This window comes from Balaenoptera physalus, assembly GCF_965194825.1.
Source record: "Balaenoptera physalus genome assembly, chromosome: 5".
NCBI classification, from domain to species: Eukaryota; Metazoa; Chordata; class Mammalia; order Artiodactyla; family Balaenopteridae; genus Balaenoptera; species Balaenoptera physalus.
In genome coordinates, this window is record NC_138884.1 from 101,366,056 (window position 1) to 101,387,844 (window position 21,789).

A 21,789-nucleotide genomic window follows, 5' to 3' on the forward strand; every position below is an offset into this window, starting at 1 on the left:
CCTCGGAGAGGAAGGTGTGGAAGAGGACTGGGGGCTTTCCTTCCCCTAGGGCACAGCACCGTCTTTTGTATTTATAGTTTCTACCATGTTGCTGCTTTCTGATTGGGTTTGCTAATTTTAAAGCCTCTGTACGTTTAGTACTTTCCATAGCAACTACTTGAACAGTCTCTTCATTCCTACTTTCTGCTGTTTCCATAATGCTTCTCATTTTCCCTCTCTGCCTGGTTACCTAGCTTTCTAACCCGCCCTGTGTCTGTGCGCTGCTGTCCTCATCCTGCGACTGAACCCGAAGAATATCTCTTGTACCCTTCTGTGATTTTCATCCTTGTAAGATGCTTCTCACGGACTCCGGTTTGCTTCTGGCTCTTACACGATCAGTAGTGTATCTAGGTGGCTTCTCTTCCAGGACTGCAGAGACTTTAGGACTTTGTGTCTGAAATAGAGCCCAAAACAATCTCTGTGAGTGTAATCGTTGTATTGGTTTGCTAGGGCTGCCGGAACGAGTACCCCAGACTGGGTGGCTTAAATAACAAACATTTGTTTCCTCACAGTTCTGGAGGCTGGAAGTTCAAGATCAAGGCCCTGGCAGAGATGGTATTTTCTAAGGGCCGTGAGAGAAGGATCTGTTCCAGGCTTCTCTCCTTGGCTTATAGGTTGCCATCTATTTTCCTCTGGTGTCTTCACGAAGTCTTCCCTATGCGTGTGTCTGTATCCTAATCTCCCCTTCTTGTAAGGACACCAGTCATATTGGATTAAGGCCCACCTGTGTGACCTCATTTTAACTTAATTACCTCTTTAAAGACCCTGTCTCCAAATACAGTCACATTTTGAGATACTGGAGGTTATGACTTCAATATAAGACAGTTGGGGGGACACAGTTCAGCCTGTAACAATGATGTAGCATTTTGATAGATGAACCGATGTGTATTTTTCCTGCCTGTTTCCTAATTACTCTACCTCAGGAGAAGGGATGACAAAACACAAAAAAGGACTCAGGTTTTGACCAGTGAGTTCCTGAAGTCCTACCCTAAAGGTAAAAAAGAGGTTTGAAGCAGATTTAAAAAAAAAAAAAAGAAAAAAGAAAATTCCTCTTCACCTCAATACACCTTCTCTGGGCTAATTGGAGAGTTAGAGGGAGTATAGAAAGAGCTTACATATTGGTGGGTCCCCAGGAAAGGGCTCTGTCTTTGCTCGCCTCCCTATCCCTGCCTGGGATGAGGGGAGAGAGGGAAAAAGATCCCGTGAAAGCAATATAAGGTTCTGGATCCAAGGGCAAGGGGCATCTGAGGCTTCTTTCCTGGGGAAGCAAAATCCCAATTTCGCAGGATCCAGCATGATGTAGGAGGAGGAGAACTGGTCATGTGGCCATTGAGGCGTATGGGCTAGGACCCTCTGTTGGAGTTTCCCAGGGGGGCAGCGGACTAGCCACTGGGGTTTGTTAGCAGAGAGAGAGAGAGAGAGTTCTCTCTATAGCAGCCTGCTGGTTTGCCAGGAAGTGCTTTAGAAGTGTCCTGAGCTGCTTTTGGGGAACCCAACTTAAGACATAGCTAGCCAAATAAATGACTTCATGTTTGTCTAATGACATCATTTTCAAAATCACCTGAAAATACTGTGGCGGACTTTATTCCTTCAACACTTGCCCCTTCAGTGTCTCTCCCTAAGTCTTCCAAATGCAAAACCTGAGAGCTTTCTTTGCTCCATTGCTGGAATGAAAGCTGCCCCACTCGCCCACCCCTGCCTCAGCAACCCTCAAATAGTGACTGAGAGCAGATGGTGGGTAACCACCCCAAGAGGAACGACCCTGAGTGTGTTCTAGACTGCCTTCCGCAGGTGCCCAGGGGGCTGAGTATCAGTTGAGCACAGCAGAGATCGCCTCAACAGTGCCCCCTTTATTGGTTCTCTTCTCTTTCTGGGCTAACTTCCCCACTTTCCTGTTAGCGTGTTCTGAGGTCCCTTCCCGAATAAAGCCACTTGCACTGACACCCTGCCTGGGAGAATTCTGCCTGAGAGACATAGCCAGCCAAATGTTTGCAGCCTGCTTTGGCTAGTTAGAGACCCCTGAAAATGAGAACAAACAAATCAAACAACTTAAAAATATGGCAGAAAGGGATGTGGTGTAAAAAGCAAGTGATAGGTCAAGAAATTATTCAGACTAGGGCCAAAACTTTAAAGCTCTGGCCTTAAAATTACTGTAGCCAGGCCATGCAGAATAAGGGATAGGCTTAGTAGTGTGGGGTAGGGCACGTAGGGTAGAATAACAGGGCTGGCTGGGTTGAGCTAGCTAGCAGATAAGCCCTAGAGATCGAGTAAACTTGCAAGGCAAGCTGTCCTGGCAGTTCTTTGGGGCTGAAGAATGGACTTCTTAAAAGGATTAATTTTCTCTTTTTTTTCTTTTTTTTTGGATGTATTAAGTGTTTCACAAAGTAAAACAGGTGCAGGTGGACACACTCCTACAGACTCCATCTAGAATGGATCCTTTTTCTTTAGGCTTACCACTTTGTTCTTCTAAATGTTTGGTTTTCATTTGGGAGCTTGCTAGTTTTCCATCATTCGTATTGGGTTGGCCAAAAAGTTCCTTCGGTTTTAAAGTACAACTAAAAGACACATTTTTCATTTTCACCAAGAACTTTATTGAACAGTGTATTCACTGTTTTGTTCCACTACTTCCTGCCATTTTTCAGGCAACTTCATAATTCCATCTTCCCAAAACTTTTTATCTTTTTGAGCAAAGAACTGTTCAAGGTCCCTTTTACAGTCTTCCAGGGAATTGGAATTTTTTCCATTAAGAGAATTTTGTAAAGACCCAAATAAATGGAAATCCAAAGATGCAATGTCTGGAGAATATGGCGGATGAATCAGAACTTCCCAGCCAAGCTGTAACAGTTTTTGCCTGGTCATCAAAGAAACATGCGGTCTTGCGTTATCCTCATGGAAGATTATGCGTTTTCTGTTGACTAATTCCGGACGCTTTTTGTCGAGTGCTACTTTCAGTTGGCCTAATTGGGAGCAGTACTTGTTGGAATTAATTGTTTGGTTTTCTGGAAGAAGCTCATCATAGAGAACTCCCTTCCAATCCCACCATATACACAACATCACCTTCTTTGGATGAAGACCAGCCTTTGGTGTGGTTGGTGGCAGTTCATTTCGCTTGCCCCACGATCTCTTCCGTTCCACATTATTGTACAGTATCCCCTTTTCATTGCCCATCACCATTTGTTTTAAAAATGGAACGTTTTCATTACATTTAAGTAGAGAATCGCATGCGGAAATACGCTCAAGAAGTTCTTTTTCGCTTAACTTATGTGGAACCCAAACATCAAATCGATTAACATAACCAGGCTGGTGCAAACGCATTTCAACACTTGATTTGGATATTTTGAGTATGTCAGCTATCTCCTGCGTGGTATAACGTTGATTGTTCTCAGTTAATGTCTCGATTTGATCGCTGTCAACTTCAACTGGTCTACCCAACCGTGGAGCATCGTCCAGAGAGAAATCTCGAGCACGAAACTTTGCAAACCACTTTTGACATGTTCGATCAGTCACAGCACCATCTCCATACACTGCACAAATCTCTTTTTGTGTTTCAGTTGCGTTTTTACCTTTCTTGAAATAATAAAACAGTATGCCGAAAATGTTGCTTTTTTTCTTCCATCTTCAATATTAAAATGGCTACACAAAAATTCACCAATTTTGATAAGTTTTTATTTTAAACACATGCTGATATGACAGCAGTCACGATACAATCTAACAAATTGTTTCGAATGAAGTTAAAGACAACTAAGCGCTACTAGAGCCATCTTACGGAAAAAACTGAACGAACCTTTTGGCCAACCCAATATTTGTTTTTGTCCCTTATAAGAAAGTAGCAGAGTGTGTGTGCTTTTTTTTTTCTTTTTTAGTAGGAATATTTGGATTGAGTTTTTCTTTAATTTAGGGTTTGAGGTTTTTATTTTTAGGACATAATACCTAAATCTTTATGACATCTTAGAAACTAGGTTATGGTCTGCCTTTTTTAAGGGTTAATTTGCATTCTTTTAAAAGTACGTTCAGTGGATAACTGATGTAGTTTATTATATCATGTTAATTAAAACCATTAAAAAGGTAATTGGCCTAATATCAATGCTTGGTACAAATATTGCCTCAACCGTTATTAAGTCTTTCCTGAGTAGCTAATTTAAAATTGTTCAACAGATATTTATTAATCGCCCACACTGTCCTAGGCTTGGGATTCATTAGTGAACACAACAAAGGTCCTGTCTTCATGGAGCTTCTGCTGCAATGGGGAGAAACAGAATAGTAAACACAGCAAGCAGCTTTATAGCATAAGTACAGTTGCCTGGCCCCCGCGCCCAGGGTTCCATCCTCCATGGGTATGGAGGACCGACTGTACTATGCCGTTTTATACAAAGGACTTGAGCATCTGCATTTTGGTATCTGTGGGGGTCCTGGAACTGAGGGATGACCGTACTGTGGGTAAAGAAAACATGGAGTGGAGTTTGGGTGTGTCAGCACTGTGTGTGTATGCGAGTTTTGCATGGTGATAGTGCAGAGGCTTAGCGCAAATGATTGAGCCTTGAGTTACCTGGGGAAAGAACATTACAGGCAGAGGGATAGTAGGTGCAAAGGCTGTGCTGTGAAGCATGCTGCTTTTGTTTGAGGAACAGCAGGGAGACCCTAGTGAGGCCAGAGGGGTATGAGGGGTGAGGGGTAGATTGTAGAGGGCCCTGTAGATCACTGTAAGGACCTTGGCCTTTACTCTGAGCCACTGTGAGCAGAAGATGCTCTGGCTGCTGGAATGAGGGGTGAGGATAAGGGGGAAGTAGGGAGCTGTGTTAAATCTAAGACAATTTAAAGCCCATAATCTCTGTTTAGAGACCAGTGCCCTAGCATGGATTGGTGGTTATCCAACTTGATGTGCATCAGAATCACTTGGGGGGCTCGATAAAGCACAGATTAGGGTTTCTGATACGGTATTGAACTTGGGCTATGCTGATTTTTGAGGTGGCTGTGAGATGTCCAGATGTAGATGTTGAGTTAGATACCTGTGTATGCAATAGGGAACTCAGAGGAGTGGTAAGTTTGGGCTAGAGATACAAATTTGAGTCCAGAGACAAGGTAGTGATGAGATTGCCTCAGAGAAAGTATAGTGTGTGAGGAGTGAGAGGTGGGTGTGGGTCAAGCCTCAGTTGTTGCTGATCAGATAAATAAGGTGAGAGGATCCTTTATTTAACAAATAACCTTTGAGAGTTACTGTGTCTTAGACATTGCTCAAGGGAACCACACATGGTTTATAGTTTCTAACCTTGTCCATCAATTCATCCATCCACCCATTTATCCTTCCTGTCTCCCACCTCCCTCTTCATTTTTTACTGTCATTCTTGGGTTGTGTTATATATTTGCCAGTATTTAGTGACACGCCTCCCCTATATACTCTTAATTCCTGACTCTAGAATTGCTTAGTGGCCAATGTGTTTGACTTTCCAACCTTCATTCCACACCAAATGATGGCTCTAGGTCACCACAACATCTCTTTCTCTAGGGACTGATAGAGACATTGCCAATAAGAGATGAGGAGTAGTTAGCTGTGAGGCTTGGAGAAAGATTTCTTGGCTCCTAAGGAGATACAAGGAGAGTGTCCATTCTTTTTCATGACTCTGTGCTTGGAGGTGATTTCTGGACCTGGATGTCACACCCTGATTAAGGGTCAGCCTGGAGGCAAACTTGACATTCTGAGAAGGGTGGATCTGAGAGATGGATGGAACCACCCATTTAAGCTGCTCTACTTGTTGATTTCTTGTAATGCCTGAGAATTATTTTTTTATTGTTAAAGCCTTTTGAAGTAAAGGTTTCTGATACTTGCAGCTAAAAAGCATCTTATCTGATACACCTTGCATTCTTTCCTAAAGGACTTAGCTCTTTTAACAACAGTTAAGATATTCCTTTAATTTTAAGCAATTCTTGTGTGCCTCTTCGTTTATATTTTAATGATGCAACATATTCAGATTTAGCCATAGATCCTAAAGTTAGACTCGTGTTCACTAGGGAAGCTGTGGGTTGGTGAAGGGAAGTGGGAGATGTTAAAGAATCTGACTATAAATATCTTTTGGCAATACCTGATTAATATGGCTATTATTAAATATTATATAATATGTCAAGGATTCTTTATTATTGAAGAAAAAGTGTATCTTTAAATCATATTATAGTCCTCGGTTATTCATGAGAGGTATTTTGTAGAAACACATGCAGTACATCACTGACCACAAATTTATGTACTGCTTTAGCTAAATCACTTCCTGTTGTAGATACTGTTTAAAATCTGAAAAGGGAAACATATGTTTTTAAAAAATGGAACTGACATTATATATTTCTTTTTGCAGCACTTTTTTGCTTGTGTAATATAGGTCAAAAACATACTGATTGAATTTTCTCCTAAAATCATCTTATCTCTTTGAGGTATAGGATTGGGGTTGGTTGGGGAGGGGGGATGGGAACTAATAAGTTGGGCCTGATGATTAGTTGTAATTCCTGGGACTTAAAAAATTATTTTTGTTCCCAACTTTTTAATTAAAATTTTCAACTTACAGAAAAACTGAAAGAACAATCTCCCATAGTAATCTCCCATATCACCAATTTACTTACCCAGTAATTAGTAACAACATGCCATTATTTTTTTTCCTTTATATTGGAATATGCCTATATATACACGTTTTCTGAATTATTTGAAGGTCAATTGCATCATGACCCTCTACCTTTATTGAGAAATGTTAAGTGGTTATGAATGAGATGCAGCAGTCTCTACATTGTCTGACTATGAATATCCTAATAATTCTGTGGCTAACTCTAATTTACTAAAAATATTTTTATCGTTAAGGTCAGGTAATGTAATTCTGTTTCTCAGCCATGGTTTACTTTTTCATCCACTTATCATCTGTCTAAGCTCATTCTGGCTGCTGTAATAAGATACCATAAGCTGGGTGGCTTATAAAACAACAAAATTTTATTTCTCACAGTTCTGGAGGCTGGGAAGTCCAAGATCAAGGCACCAGCAGATTCGGTGTCTGGTGAGGGCCCACTTCCTAGTTGGCTGTCTTTTTGCTGCAGCCTCACTCACCTGGCGGAAGGGGACATATGTAGGAGCTCTCTGGGTCTCTTTTACAAAGGCGCTAACCTCATTCATGAAGTCTCTGCTCTCATGACCTGTTCACCTCCCAAAGGCCCCATCTTTGTGGAACATAAAATCTGAGTTTGGGTCAATGAAATACTAATTTAGTAATGGTAATCAGAGCATAGATTTTATACTATGTTTAATAGTCATTGCCTTTATTTAAAGAATTTCAAGGTACCCGAGGGTTCAGTTTTATTTAGAAGAACCTGGCTCTGATTTGGAGGATCGGGAGTGGGATTGCAATTCTGCGTCCAGCTAGGGAAGAATGCCTGATGTGTTAGGATGGGAGTGAGACACGGAAAAGGCAGGACAGGGTTTGCTGGTGGGCATGACGTTTACGTGCACAGGATTCACTGGTTGTGGTTGTGCTTCCAGAGGAGAATTCTCGAGAATTTCTGGTCAACCTCTATCACCCTGTATGAAACAGCATGGATAGTGCTGGAAGCCACTGTTGATGGCACATCGAGAGTGCTGGGTTTACAGCAGTGACTTACCAGCATTGTGAGGAGCAGAGGGCCAGTTTCATCAGGATGCTTTTGTGAAATTGCCAGGAAACCTGTCCAGAAACCAACCCTAACTTTGTAGCTTGTCTGTATTAGTTAGATATAGTTAGAATGAGCCATTAGAAAAAAATAGCAAGTAATGAAGCAGGCCATACAATGGTTAGTTTTCATTAGCTGGTGTCAGTAAAATTGAATGTGCCTCCCTCATTATTGGGAGGAAACATGTGGATCTGTGCTCACTGCAGTAAGCCTTCCTCAGTGTCCTTTTCTTAAGCACAAGTAGACAAGTTGGATGCTTGAGAAAGCAAACTGAGGATTTGCTATTGAGAATTTAGGCTGCTTCTCACAGGCTAGAATGGCCATGATGGTGCAATAATTATAAAAGATCCTGAGACACATCACCTCAGTGTTGTGATAACAGGCGGCACCAGTGGTCCAGGATCTACTTTCAGAAAGGCCTTTTAATTCTCAACTTAAGTGAGGGACTAAAGAACCCGGGGAGGTACCTGCCACCCTGGGTTTGCATTGCGCTTTGCTCTGCATTTCTTTTTTTTTTAACATCTTTATTGGGGTATAATTGCTTTACAATGGTGTGTTAGTTTCTGCTTTATAACAGAGTGAATCAGCTATACATATACATATATCCCCATATCTCCTCCCTCTTGCGTCTCCCTCCCACCCTCCCTATCCCACCCCTCTAGGTGGTCACAAAGCACCGAGCTGATCTCCCTGTGCTATGCGGCTGCTTCCCACTTAACTATCTGTTTTACATTTGGTAGTGTATATGCCACTCTCTCACTTCGTCCCAGCTTACCCTTCCCCCTCCCCGTATCCTCAAGTCCATTCTCTAGTAGGTCTGCGTCTTTATTCCCGTCTTGCCCCTAGGTTCTTCATGACCTTTTTTTTTTTTTAAGATTCCATATATATGTGGTAGCATACGGTATTTGTTTTTCTCTTTCCGACTTACTTCACTCTGTATGACAAAAACAGTGGTTAGATGCCACGAAGTAGGTGGCAATGCCTTAACCGTATGCATGTTGTCAGGCCCGAAGGCCTCTTCCATCCTTGTCGAGGGGAGTGCTAACCTTCTCTCCTTTCACACAACACTGCTCTGCATTTCTGTATTGTTTCACCAACTCCATGTGTATCCCTAAGCTGAATAATTATGAGGACAATGGTGGATAATTACGAGGATTGACGTCAGAAGCTCACACACGGAGGAGGCAATGTTGCCATTGTTCCGGAAAGACTCCCAGAAGAAGAGAAATTGGAAAGAGTTTCTGTTCACAGTCTGACCTGAGGCATTCTGAGAGATGACCAGAGGCCACTCAAGCCTCCATTGGGCAAGGTTACGAGTGAGTCCTGATGAATGGGCCTACCTTGGGTGTCTAGCAGAGCTGAACTGTGGGTCAGCCACTGGCAGGCGTGTGGGAAGTGGGCTACTGTTCTGCTTCTTTCTCAGCACTCCTGTGGCTGATGGTCAGCTCTCTACAGAGGTTAGCTGGACGCTTGTATGGGGCAACTGGGGAGTCTCAGCGGAGCCCAGGCACCCAGAGGACAGCAGCGCCTTAGCAGGTGGTCCACATCCACCCTGGAGGAGGGATCTGGCTGTGACGCTCACTGGTGCCCCCAGTGGTAGTGTGCTGGCATGGGAGAGCCGAGCCCTGGAGAAGAATGGGGATACAGAAGACAACCCACCCCATCCGAGGCTCTGCTGTCCGTGGTTTCATTTACCTATGGTTAACCACAGTCAGAGAATATTAAACAGAAAATTCCAGAAATAAACAATTCCTACGTTTTAAATTACACACTCTTCTGAGTAGTGTGATGAAATCTTGCGCCATCCCACCCAGGATGTGAATCAACCCTTTGTCCAGCATATCCTGCCCATGAGTCACTTAGTAGCTATCCCGGGTATCAGATCCACTGTTGAGGTTTCACGGTGCTTGTGTTCAAGTCACCCTTGTTTTACTTAATAACGTCCCCAAAGCATGAGAATACTGACGCTGGCAGTTTGGATGTGCTAAAGAGAAGCTGTAAGGTGCTTCCTTTAAGTAAAAAGGTGAAAGTTCTTGACTTTAATAAGGAGAGGAAAAAAATTGTATGCTGAGGTTGATTAGATTCATGGTAAGAATGAATCTTCTCTCCTTGAAACTGTGAAAAAGGAAGAAAATTTGTACTAGTTTTGTTGTCATACCTCACTTGGCAAAAGTTATGGCCACAGTGTGTATTAAGCCCTTAGTTAAGATGGAAAAGGCAATACATTTATATGATAAGATACTTTGAGAGAGCGAGAGAGACCAATTTTATATAACTTTTATTATAACATATTGTTATAATTGTTCTATTTAATTAGTTGTTGATCTCTTACTGTGCCTAATTTATAAATTAAACTTTACCATAGGTATGTATAGGGAAAAAAACATAGTATATGTAGGGTTTGGTACTATTTTCAGTTTGAGGCATCCACTGGGGGTCTTGGAATGTATCCCCCATGGATAAGCAGGGGACTGCTGTCAGTTGTGACTGCTATCAGATGCCATTGTATAGGGAGCTGGTGGATCATTGCTTTGAGCTGTATTTTGTGAATTAACATGTTGTTTTATAGAAAACCTAGCCATGGAAGCCTGGGGAGGAAAAAAATATGAACAACCAAATGACATGAATTTTAGAGTGTATATTTTTGAAAATGGTTTAAAAAATTTAATTATGCTTGTGACAAATATAGTCTGATTTATTTTGATAACTGAAGTGTAGAATACTAAGGAAGAGATTGTAGAAATAATGTGTAAGATTGTAGTTTAGTCATAACTTTGAATTGGAATAATATTAGGACACAAATCTTTTTGACATATACCTTTATTCTTATATTGACCAAAACAATGGCTTCAGAACCAGACTTCTTGATTTTGAATTCTGGCTCTACTGCTGGGGTGATTTTGGCTTAACCTTTTTGGCTTCAGTTTCCTCCCATTATTATTATTGTTATCATTGTTTTCTGTATAGCAGATAGGTGCAGTTGCCTAAATATTTCTTACAGTGTCAAGATGTAAATAACTTTTATTTTATTTTTAACAGGGACCTCCGAAACAATCTTATTAGTAGTATAGATCCAGGTGCCTTTTGGGGACTGTCATCGCTAAAAAGATTGTAAGTGTTTGAATTGCTGACTTATGAATTTGAACCGTTATAAGTAACTGTTAACCTACTTTAAACTTTAACACGATAAAAAAGTGGCTTTTTAATAATTTTTAGAAGTTCATCTAGCCAGGTCCTAGATAGAGAAACAGTGTTTAGTGTAAGTAGCTTAGAAGGCAGTTGATTTATACAGTAATTTGATTTGTTTGGCGATAGATGGTTGCATCCCTCTTACGGTAATAAAATCATGATGGTTGGCTTTGCCAGCTGCCATAATCTGTAGATGATTTTCAAGTTATGAATACATTTAAACAATCTATTGTAAATGCCCTAAAAATTGAGGCCCCTTTCTATTAACGATTTAAAATCTTGCCATTTTTCCATATATTTTCTCTATGTTTTATCATTTCAAAACCTAAAGACCAGTTTTTATTATTTCTGAAGCTAAACACCCCTGCTCCCCTTACTGTGCCCATGTCACGGTTGCTGTGTGAACATGCTCATATATGAGAGGTCACCCTATGCTCAAGCCATGTGGACTGTCCCACCCCCCTTTATTCCTTCTAAATGCATTTACTAAGTGCGGGCTACTTACTATGCTCTGACTTCTCTGGAAGAGCTCACAGACTCTTGGGGGCAAATAGATAATGCAAATACATCCTAAATAATAATGATAGTAATCTGCCAGGGAAAGGAGGGGGACCATCTTAGAGGGGAATGACCTGCCATGAGAGCGGCCAGCTGTTAGATTTGACCTTGCCCCTGAGGGGTGAATACATATTGAAGAATAACAGAACGAGCATCCTAAGCAGAGTGGACATAGGTGTGAAAGAACATGTGTCCTTTGGCCAGAGCTTCAAGTAGAAAGGGGGAAAAGAACGTTGGGAGATAAGGCTGGTCAGGGGGGAACTAGGCTTTTGATGCTCTCCTGCCATGTTGAAGAATTTGGAATCTATTTGTTAGACAGTAGGGACTGGCAGAGCTTTTTCATTGCGGAGTTGACATGATGAGATTTGTGGCGTCAGAGTTGCAGTGGATCAAGCTGGGTTCAGAGTTCAGTAAAAGTATTGAATTGTATCAACCAGGTATAGCCATGTAATCGAAGTGGGAAGACAGAGATCAGCATCAATTCAGTTACAAAATAATTCATTGATTCTATCCTGTGTGCCCAGTAGTGAGCTAGGCTCTAGAGATACAAAGGTAACTCAGGAACTGCTTGGAAGGTTTGCAGTTCAGTGGAATTGTATATACCGACCAAGAACCTGAATATGGAATTGGAATATACTTCCAGAGGGAAGGAACAGTAGCTGGAGTTCAGCTGCTAAGAGTCTTTGAAGCTGTTAGGACTCAGCCATACTGACACAGGCAGGGGCACGGAACATGGCCATCAATAGGCTACGTGCATCTCCAGAATCAGTCATTAGGGAGTGGAGGGGCAGCAGCTAACTGAGCTCGATGTATAACAATGAGTCATTTTCTTGTTTCTTACTGGGGCACACTGACATCATGTTTGGAAGGAATGTGAGTCCTCGTGTGGGGAGCAGGAGTGTAGGTGCTAGACCTACCCTATCAAACTCTGGGGCTGAGGCTAAACCACCTTTGTTTCCACAGTCCCTCCTAGTGATTCTGATGCTCAAGTTAGAGAACTTCTAGAATATTTTTCCTTCCAACTCGTTTTTCCAAAAGGAGAGAGGGATGTGGCATCATATGGCCAGACAAGTCCACTCATTCTCTCCTTCTGTGATCCACACCACTGTGTCCTGTTTTCTGGTAATAGGGAGATTAATACTGATAATATCTCCATGTCAAGGTAGAGATTGAATGAAACTTGACTGTTAATAAAAAGCAGGTTCATCAGGATGTTTCAAGGATACTATAGAATATCTTAGGTTCTCCATCCAGTTCTTTATCCTTCAGTGAATAATTTTTCAAGTACTGCTATCCAAAATAAATAAATATAATTCTTGTTCAGTAGCACTTAACTTAATTACTATTATTGTCCCAGATGTTGCCTTAGCATTTTTTCATTGCATTACACATTAAGTAGTCTCTTGTGTTCTTGCCTAGGAAGGTAATTGTCATTTATAATGTTCTTCCCACTAGAAAATGCATTCTTAATTCCAAACAGCTAACTTGTAATTGAACTTACGGTATACAGCTTGTAAGCTGAGAGAGTCCTATACGTAAACTCAATGAGATATAAAGATATTCTGCTAGTTGCTTCTAGATTACAGGCAGTTTTTCTTATGAGGCCTTAAATCATTCATTCATTTCAATTGTGCATCTCACTCGGCAGCCACGTGTAAAGTATTTTTGTAAGTGTCCCATGCCTTTGCCTTTATTTTATAGATAATTTGGATCAGGAATATTAAGTGGCTTTCTGAAGAATAAACTACCAGAAGTAGGTAAAACCCAGACCCATTCAGTTTCTCCTTTGCTTTATCAACAAATTCAAGCTGATTCTCAATTCAAATGAAAACCCATTACCAATACCTAAATTCCATTTTAAATAGGTATAGCTGTAATGAAATTGTTTCCCAAAGAATCAGTGGTAGTTACACCATTTAAAGCTCAGAATTGAGACAAGATAATGAATAGAGCACAGAAATGCTTGTTTAAGCAACACTTCACAAGATGATGCCTAATTTCCTTAAACAGTAAAACCCAGAAATAGAGGAAAATCAGCTGGAATTTAAAAAAAGTCCCACACGATTAAATACTTAGCGTTAATATTCTGAGCAACTGGAGCACAGCGAATGCAGATAAAGACTTGCATTGCTTAAGATTTTTTTTTTTAATCAAAAGTTTCCATAAGAAAGGGAAGGCAGTGCTATGAAATTTTTGAAAGCCAGGATTACCTAAACTAGCTTTTGAAATATCTAGAGGAAAAAGTTAATGAGTAGGTACCGGATTCAAATACAAAGTCTTTGTAATTTCTATCAGACTAATACATTTTTTTTCCCATTACCAGGTATACAATTTAGAATCTGACAGTTTTAATTTAGAAATGGGTGGTACAAGTCTCTAAAGAGTAACTCAGAGTGAAATTCAAAGAATATATGCTTTTCTATTACAGAGAATAATATGGGCATTGAAGAAAATATGATAAAAATATTTTTTAAATTTGGTTTAGAAAGTTTGTTTTAGTTCTTTTATTGAAATTCAAAATGATCAATAATTCCAAACCTAACAACTGAGAAAAATTAAGATTAATTGTTTTAGGGCTTTCATACTAAATCCACTGATGGAAAATGTTGCAAGCCATGCTGTCTCATTTGAAGAAATTCTCAGTTATCTCCCAATTAAAATGTAATCTGATTGAAATGTAAAATTGTATTCCCTGTGCTTGGTGTGAAGAAAAATAGTGTAGAAAGATAGAACAAAATACTTACTAAAATTATCACACAGATAAAAGGAAAAAAGTTTCATGGCTTGATGAGAAGAAGAAAATGGATAGAAAGTAACATTTGATAGGAACTATCAAAGTTAGGAGTGACTGGAACAAATGGGCCGTTACCTAGATATAGTTATAGAGTAATTTGACTTGGAGCATAAATGACAGATCTGTAAAGTAAAAGCTAACTCAGTTGTTTTTTTCATTACAGTCAAAACTTCTGAGTATTTAAGGAATGAAATTAGAAAGCATTAAGTTTCAGATGTTCTTGAGGAAATAAAAGTTTCGGCATTTTGGTAATTTGCCCTTTTACCCATTGTCCGTTGGATGTTGCCTGAGATCAGGCTGTGTTCCCTAACTTAACCTAGCATGATTAGCTGTGTAGATCATCACAGACAGTAAGATAGAGTCTCATTTTTACTACTTCGGTTTTATCTTGAGTCATTTTACAGGAGTAAATGCTTGAAATACCAAGGACGCTGTAATTAAACAGCATTTAGCCTGTACGTGCCAGAAGTAAGTGAAAGCAAGGATTCTTTCTTCTCTCAGTGCTGCACTTGAGATAGGTGAATATTTCAGAGATGCTTAAAAGATAGGACTTGTGTGATACCTGGGTGCCATTCTTGAATATTGAATCTATGAAAGCTTCATTAACCAAGAGAACTAATTGAAGACACTTTTTCCCTTTCTCTCTAGGGATCTGACAAACAATCGAATAGGGTGTCTGAATGCAGACATATTCCGAGGACTCACCAATCTGGTGAGGCTGTAAGTACCTCTTTCTTTCATTTTATAATACAAAGAAGCATTTGAACCAGTACCCAAATTTTTATGACCACCTATATGTTTAATATTAAAATAACAACTGTAGAGGTTACAGAAGTGGTAGGAGATAAGGAGCTGGAAATTTAATCATGGAGATATAATGTCATCAGAACATAACAATGCATTATATCCTCCGTCCCAAACACACACACACACACACACACACACGTGCGCGCGCGCGCACACACACACACACACACACACACACACACGATGTAGTATATACCCCAGGGAACATGTCCACATTGAGAGACATGATCAAAGCTTTGCCACTTTGGGAAAATTTCTTGGAAGAGGTGAAACTTGAGCTGATGGTCCAGATCGTTAGAAAGGAAAAGAAGTCAAGCAAATGATAAAAGGAGGTAGAAATAAGAGCAAGGCCAGTTTGTCAAGGTGAAGGCCATTGGTCTTATGAGTAAAATGACCATCTGAATCACACCTCTGACCTTGTGATTATAGGTGAGTTGTTTAGCTTTTCTCTTTTTCAGATGAAAAAGTAGATTAATTAAGTAAGTAAAGTAAGTAATTAATAAATAAAGTAAGATGAATAATACCTCAAAGTTATTATAAAGATTAATTAGCATTTGAATTATCTATACCTATATCTTATAATTTATATCTAATATAAGTGCAGAACTTTGTATATGCCATCAAATATATTTTAATTTTATTTTTAAAATAGACTCTGAGAGTAACTAGAAGTAAGTTCAGTTATCTATAATAGAGCTTTATACAAGACCATATGAAAAGCAGACTGAAGCTTAGAACTCATTCAACCCTAGGAAGCCACTGAAAGACATTGATGTGGGAAAATGGCATAAAATCATGATTTAGAGAAGAGCAATCTAGAAATAGGGTGCAGGGTGAAATGCAGGATTTAGGGGTAGAAGTTCTAGTATTGAGATCACCTATTCCTGGTTCTTTCTCTTTATAGCTTTTCAGAATGTTTCTTCTGTTTCATTCAAGTTAACTTTGAAAAAGCTATAGCGGCTTAAGTAGTGAGATCATTTCATCTATACAGTAAGGGAGGGGTCTCCAAATCACTTGCCAGAACAGAATAAAGTTACTCCTGCTTCTTAGTCAGCAAATTTGTATTTTTCAGTGTGCCCTTTAATTCTGGAGGAAAGATAGATGGCCAAGTTTATGTTTTTAAACACAAGATTGATTTGGTGTACAGCTTTACTCATAGCGAGAAATTAATTAAATCAATTACGGTTTTTTTGTAGCTGGATTACAAACAATTTCATTTCAGTGCTTTTATTATCTCGAGAGTTTTATATTTTTGGTTTTAAGGAATGCATAAGAATTGGCAAAATGAGGTGTTTATGGAGAAAATTTGTTATATTTTTGGGTAGCTATGAATCAAATAATGAAAAAGGGAGTCTGAAGTTTTTTGACCATTTTCTTGACTTTAGTTTCAGATGGATATGTAGCTTTGGTCCTGGGATTTTTGACCCATCAGCAAATGTTCTTTAGGCAAAAGAGCTGTGTGGGACAGTGCTTACATTAAGGCAAGTTACTATATGCTTACTATTATTATTATTATTATTATTTGCCTCCTGCCTTAAAAGCAAATATTTTTGGAAGTTTTAGAGCTTGGGTTGTCACTTACATTTTTACCAATTCTCTGATACTTGTGAGAATTTACAGGTCATGGAACACAGTGGACATATATCCAGGTGAATCATTAAAACATAGAAATAGCACTACCACGTTTCCTACTTTGAGATTGATTGAGATGATTTTGTAGCCCACGTAATAATAGATGATGGTGGCTCTTTTTTTTTTTTTTTTAAGAAAACAAGTCCACAGTTTTATATATTTATAAACTATGTATTTATATTTAAACTTTTCATTAAGTTTAAATCCATGAAGGGTATAGTGTCACACGGATTCTGTGTCCAATGGCCTTAGCAAGGAGGTTGCTTTGGAATTTAGCATGAACCATGATGCCACTGTTTCCATAAGCATAAGTTATCTTTTCCCAGATTACTCTGGTTTTGTTAGGTTTTCCACCAGGAGTTACTGTGTTGTTCTTTGTTTTGCACACATAAGCACATCTCCTGCCTAGATAGAATTGTTTCATCTTGAGCATATACACCTTCAGTTTTCAGGAGAGCTGTTTGCTCCCTCTGGTTCCGTAGATCCCGCTTATAGCCAGCAAAAATGGCCTTGGACCACAGCCTTCCAGACATATTTGTCCTGTTAGAAGTCCTGTTCCCAGCAGGCCTCCACAGGGTCCAAGAAGGCTGAAATAGAAAGGGTGATGGCGACTCTTAAATGCAACAATATGGCATATATAGAACTATAACTGATATATCCTTTAAATACTGTTCTAAGAAAAATTGGCAATCGAGGTAGCTTCTTAACAGTGAAGAATGCATTGCAGTGGAGTTGCTTGTGATAATTTGGGTTGACATAGTTCTAGAGCTGTGGATCAGGAAACTTTGAATGGGTGTTCTGTGTGGGCTGCTCTCTAAGCCAGGCTGTATGCCGGTTGTGAAGGCTGATAACAATTTGTATTTCAGACATGGAGAATAGCATTTTCTCAATCTAACAGGTGGAAAAGAGAATCTGATTAGTTAAGGGACATGTAGTACATTTTTTTTTTTAACATCTTTATTGGAGTATAATTGCTTTACAATGGTGTGTTAGTTTCTGCTTTATAACAAAGTGAATCAGCTATACATATACATATATCCCCATATCTGTTCCCTCTTGCCTCTCCCTCCCACCCTCCCTATCCCACCCCTCTAGGTGGTCACAAAGCACCCAGCTGATCTCCCTGTGCTATGCGGCTGCTTCCCACTAGCTATCTGTTTTACATTTGGTAGTGTATATGCCACTCTCTCACTTCGTCCCAGCTTACCCTTCCCCCTCCCCGTATCCTCAAGTCCATTCTCTAGTAGGTCTGCGTCTTTATTCCCGTCTTGCCCCTAGGTTCTTCATGACCTTTTTTTCTTTTTTAGATTCCATATATATGTGTTAGCATACGGTATTTGTTTTTCTCTTTCAGACTTACTTCACTCTGTATGACAGACTCTAGGTCCATCCACCTCATGTAGTACATTTTTTAGGTTAGGAATCAGAGAAGCTCCCTAATTACTATTTCTCGCCCCAAAGAGTAAGTGTACAAAAGAAATCAGTGTAGAGTGGATCACTGTTCTAGCTATTTCCTCAGCTACCTCTTCAGCTGAACTTTCTGGGTTACCCTGGAACTTGGGATCTCGGACTGATTTGGCCTCTTAGCCAAGGGGGCTGGAAACCTTGGCAGACACCCTGTTGCATTCTCACCCACACTTCTCATCGTATCGAAACATCTTGGCTTTGGCGATGCAGTGTAAAAATTGGAAAATGACTTTTTAAAAATACGTCAGAGGATTCAGTGGACTTGGGTGTGGTGGGTAAAATTGATTAATTCTTTGTATTGATCTCTGCCTTTATTGATGGAGAAATTCTGGGAAGTGAAACCATCCTCCCAGAGATTCCCATTGTAACCCTAGGAATAACTGACAGACAAAGATGGGGACGCAATAATGGACTTCAGTGAAGTCTCTGTCCTTCACTTAGGAAGTTAATTTACAGAGAAATTGTCAGGAGATCAAAAAAGCAAAGGTTTCCTTTTTTTTCTTTATGAAGGTTGACCAGTTTAAGACCTGTTTTCCCCTAAGAAAATTATACCTTTAATATTTTTCTATCAGAAACAATAGGTGAGTGATATTTATAAGAACTTCCTTTTTACAATTAAAAATTATTGAAGCTGTTAAGTAATAAACCATATAGAGAGATATGAAAGAAAAGTTAAATCTCCCCTTCATCACTTCAGACACACTCTTCTGAGATAGCATGTACTAACTGGTGTATATATTCTCAGATTTTTCTATCGTCCCCCCACCCCCCCAAATGTGTAGGCTTTCACATAGGGCTTTAAAAATGTGCTCTACTCGACATTTTACTTAAAAAATTTTTTACTGACGTATCCTTAACATCTTTTCAGGAGAATACATATTGATTTAGTTCATGTGAATAGCTACAGAACATTCCAAGTATAGAACAGATCATAATTTAGTCAATTATTCCTCTGTTAATGTAGGTACTATCTGATTCCTTTCCTCCTCCTTTAGCAAATCTGGTAAACATTCCTGTATATACACAGACGCTGCATCATATACACTTAACTTACAGGAATACAAATATATCTGTGTAGAAAAAGTAAGTAAAGAAAAATTGACAGAGTAAGAAGCAACGAGTGGGAGTGAGTGGATAATTCACCTACCACCCCATTCAGTAAACTACATTAGGACACAAGAGCAGTGTCTGTGCTGTGAACGTTGTCATTCTCAGTTTCCTTATGCTTTTTTTGGTGTAAGCACCTCAGCGTTGGAATGTGATTTTAATGTTTTAAAGTATGTGTAGGTTTTTATGGCCACCAGCCAAAGCCAATTACTTCATAGGTGTCCAGCCAAACAAATAGCAGTCTGTTCCAACACTGGAGGAAAAATTGGTTTGTGTTGGTACTTACTGAGAAGATGGCATGTCTGTCTCCAATGTGATTGCTTCCTCTGTGATTTCCAAGGAAAAAAAAAATTTATAATACCTAATAATTAGAATAAAGTTACCTAGTAATTAGAGTCTAATGGTCCCTGTAAGCTGCACTTATTTTGTTTATACTTACATCCTGTATTTGTAGAATATATTTTTATTTGCAACTTACTACTATGGACTCTTTCAAAACATCTAAAAAAATATTACAGGTAATTGTATAAGGAATCTCCATGGACCCATGAATCAGTTTCAACACTTAGCAACTCATAGCCAGTTTTGTTTTAGTTATACCTCACATCTCTTGTCTTCCTGTGTACATTTTAAAGTAAATCCCAGAAGTCATATAATTTCACATAGTGTACCTTCATAAAAGTATAGTTGTTCATTTTAATTGCATCTAAGTTACTTTCTTAAAACATTACAGTGATTTACACTCCATCAGCTGTACCCTTTTCAAAATCCACATTCAGTATTCACTCTGATAGGCCAAAAAAGAAAAGGGCTTCGCTTTCATGGTTCTTTTGATTTGCAAGTGTTCTTTTTGTTTGTTTAAGTTCCTAGGCAATTCTTTTATGAAGATCAAAATTATTTTATCCAGCCTTTTTTCTATCAAAAAAATCCTAAGACAATAAAAATGAATCCAGTGATGTTCTTACTGAAATCCATTATATCAGTATATTAATTTGTGAGGGATTGGTGTTTGTGTAATATTAAGTCTTCCCATCCAGGAATACGTTGCTGCAGGTGTCATGGTAACAGCTGACCTCTCCCCCATCAATTCTCTTTCCTCTCCTCACTGGAGAATCCATCTACCCAATTGTCACTTTCTTCCACACTTGAAGGATGAAACTCAGACTCTGGAGGAGAGGCAGGCCTCCTTGCAGGTCTCAGGACTTCTTCCTTGAGAATTCTAGGTCCAAATTTTATCATTCTTTTTTTTTTTTTTTAATTATTTTTTTAAACTTATTTTTGGCTGAATTGGGTCTTCGTTGTTGCATGCGGGCTTTCTCTAGTTGCAGCAAGCAGGGGCTACTCTTCGTTGCGGTGTGCAGGCTTCTCATTGCAGTGGCTTCTCTTTTGCGGAGCCCGGGCTCTAGGCGTGCTGTGGCACGAGGGCTCAGTAGTTGTGGCTCGCGGGCTCTAGAGCACAGGCTCAGTAGTTGTGGTGCCCGGGCTTAGTTGCTCTGTGGCATGTGGGATCTTCCTGGACCAGGGCTCGAACCTGTGTCCCCTGCATTGGCAGGCGGATTCTTAACCACTGTGCCACAAGGGAAGTCCCAAAATTTTATCATTCTTGTTACTACAGTAGGCACAGAAAATATCTTGTGATGGTTGGATCATGCTGCCATTTTCCCAGAGTCCTTGCTAGCGCCTCCTAAAGGTGGGGTCTGAACAGTCAGCCACCACAATTGAGCACCTACTGTATACCCCAGTTTGTTACTAGCTGACAGAGGTACCCCAGTAAATAAGACACACAAGTCCTTCCTCTCCTGGAGCTTATAGTCAATCATGGAAGAAATCACAAAAAATGGTTTGGTCAAACCATGATGGGTGTAACAAACTACTCATATTGTAGCATAAGGTGTTCTACAATTCATACAAAACTCTGCAAGTGTTTAGGTATTTATTAAAGCCATGATACAGGGGGAAACGAGAGAGGTTAAGTAATTTGCCCAAAGCCGACACGGAATTCTATCCCAAGTCTTCCGTCTTAAACCCTGGACTCATTTCACCCTGCCAACGTATTTTACTGGGTTGCTGTCAGCTGTTGCTGGCCCTTCAGACCCTCCTTTTCCATGTTTTTTTAAATTTTTGCTTTCTTATGTGATACTGAGTGAACACATGAAGAATAATTCTAGTTGCAATGAGAGTATGACTAAAGATCTAGTTCAGGAAGTTAACTTTGAGGTTCACATGATATTTGATAGAAAAATCCTTATCCAGCAGTAATTTTAAATAATTTTGTTTACTGCTTTATATAAGGTTAAGAACAATTTACTTCTTCAACTTTGGAGAAAATATTTACTAGATGTTTCTCTTCATAAGATTTAAAACAACTTTCATAAATTCTTTATAGCAGTAGTTAATGATAGGACATTTTAGGAAATATAAAATAAAATGTAGGGCTTCCCTGGTGGTGCAGTGGTTGAGAATCTGCCTGCCAATGCAGGGGACATGGGTTCGAGCCCTGGTCTGGGAAGATCCCACATGCCGCG

At 39.6% G+C, this 21,789-nt stretch overlaps 1 protein-coding gene and 1 pseudogene across 7 annotated transcripts in view; one reads left to right on the top strand and one right to left on the bottom strand.

The window, feature by feature from the left end:
- Positions 1–21,789, top strand: part of ADGRA3 (adhesion G protein-coupled receptor A3) — a 119,487-nt gene that overhangs the window by 34,566 nt on the left and 63,132 nt on the right. For 5 of the 6 annotated variants that reach the window (XR_014263726.1, XM_082462044.1, XM_082462045.1 and 2 more), the window contains exons 3-4: positions 10,750–10,821; positions 14,900–14,971. Coding sequence is in view for 4 of the 6 variants with exons in the window: in XM_082462044.1 (XP_082318170.1) it covers positions 10,750–10,821; positions 14,900–14,971 (144 nt within the window). In the remaining 2 variants the exon portion in view is untranslated. Of the gene's footprint in view, positions 1–8,826; positions 9,027–10,749; positions 10,822–14,899; positions 14,972–21,789 lie in introns of all 6 variants that reach the window. The other variant, XM_082462047.1, reaches the window with a different exon arrangement.
- Positions 16,501–21,690, bottom strand: LOC309660938 (large ribosomal subunit protein eL33 pseudogene; annotated as a pseudogene). The gene has a single exon. The product of its transcript is annotated as a large ribosomal subunit protein eL33 pseudogene (transcript).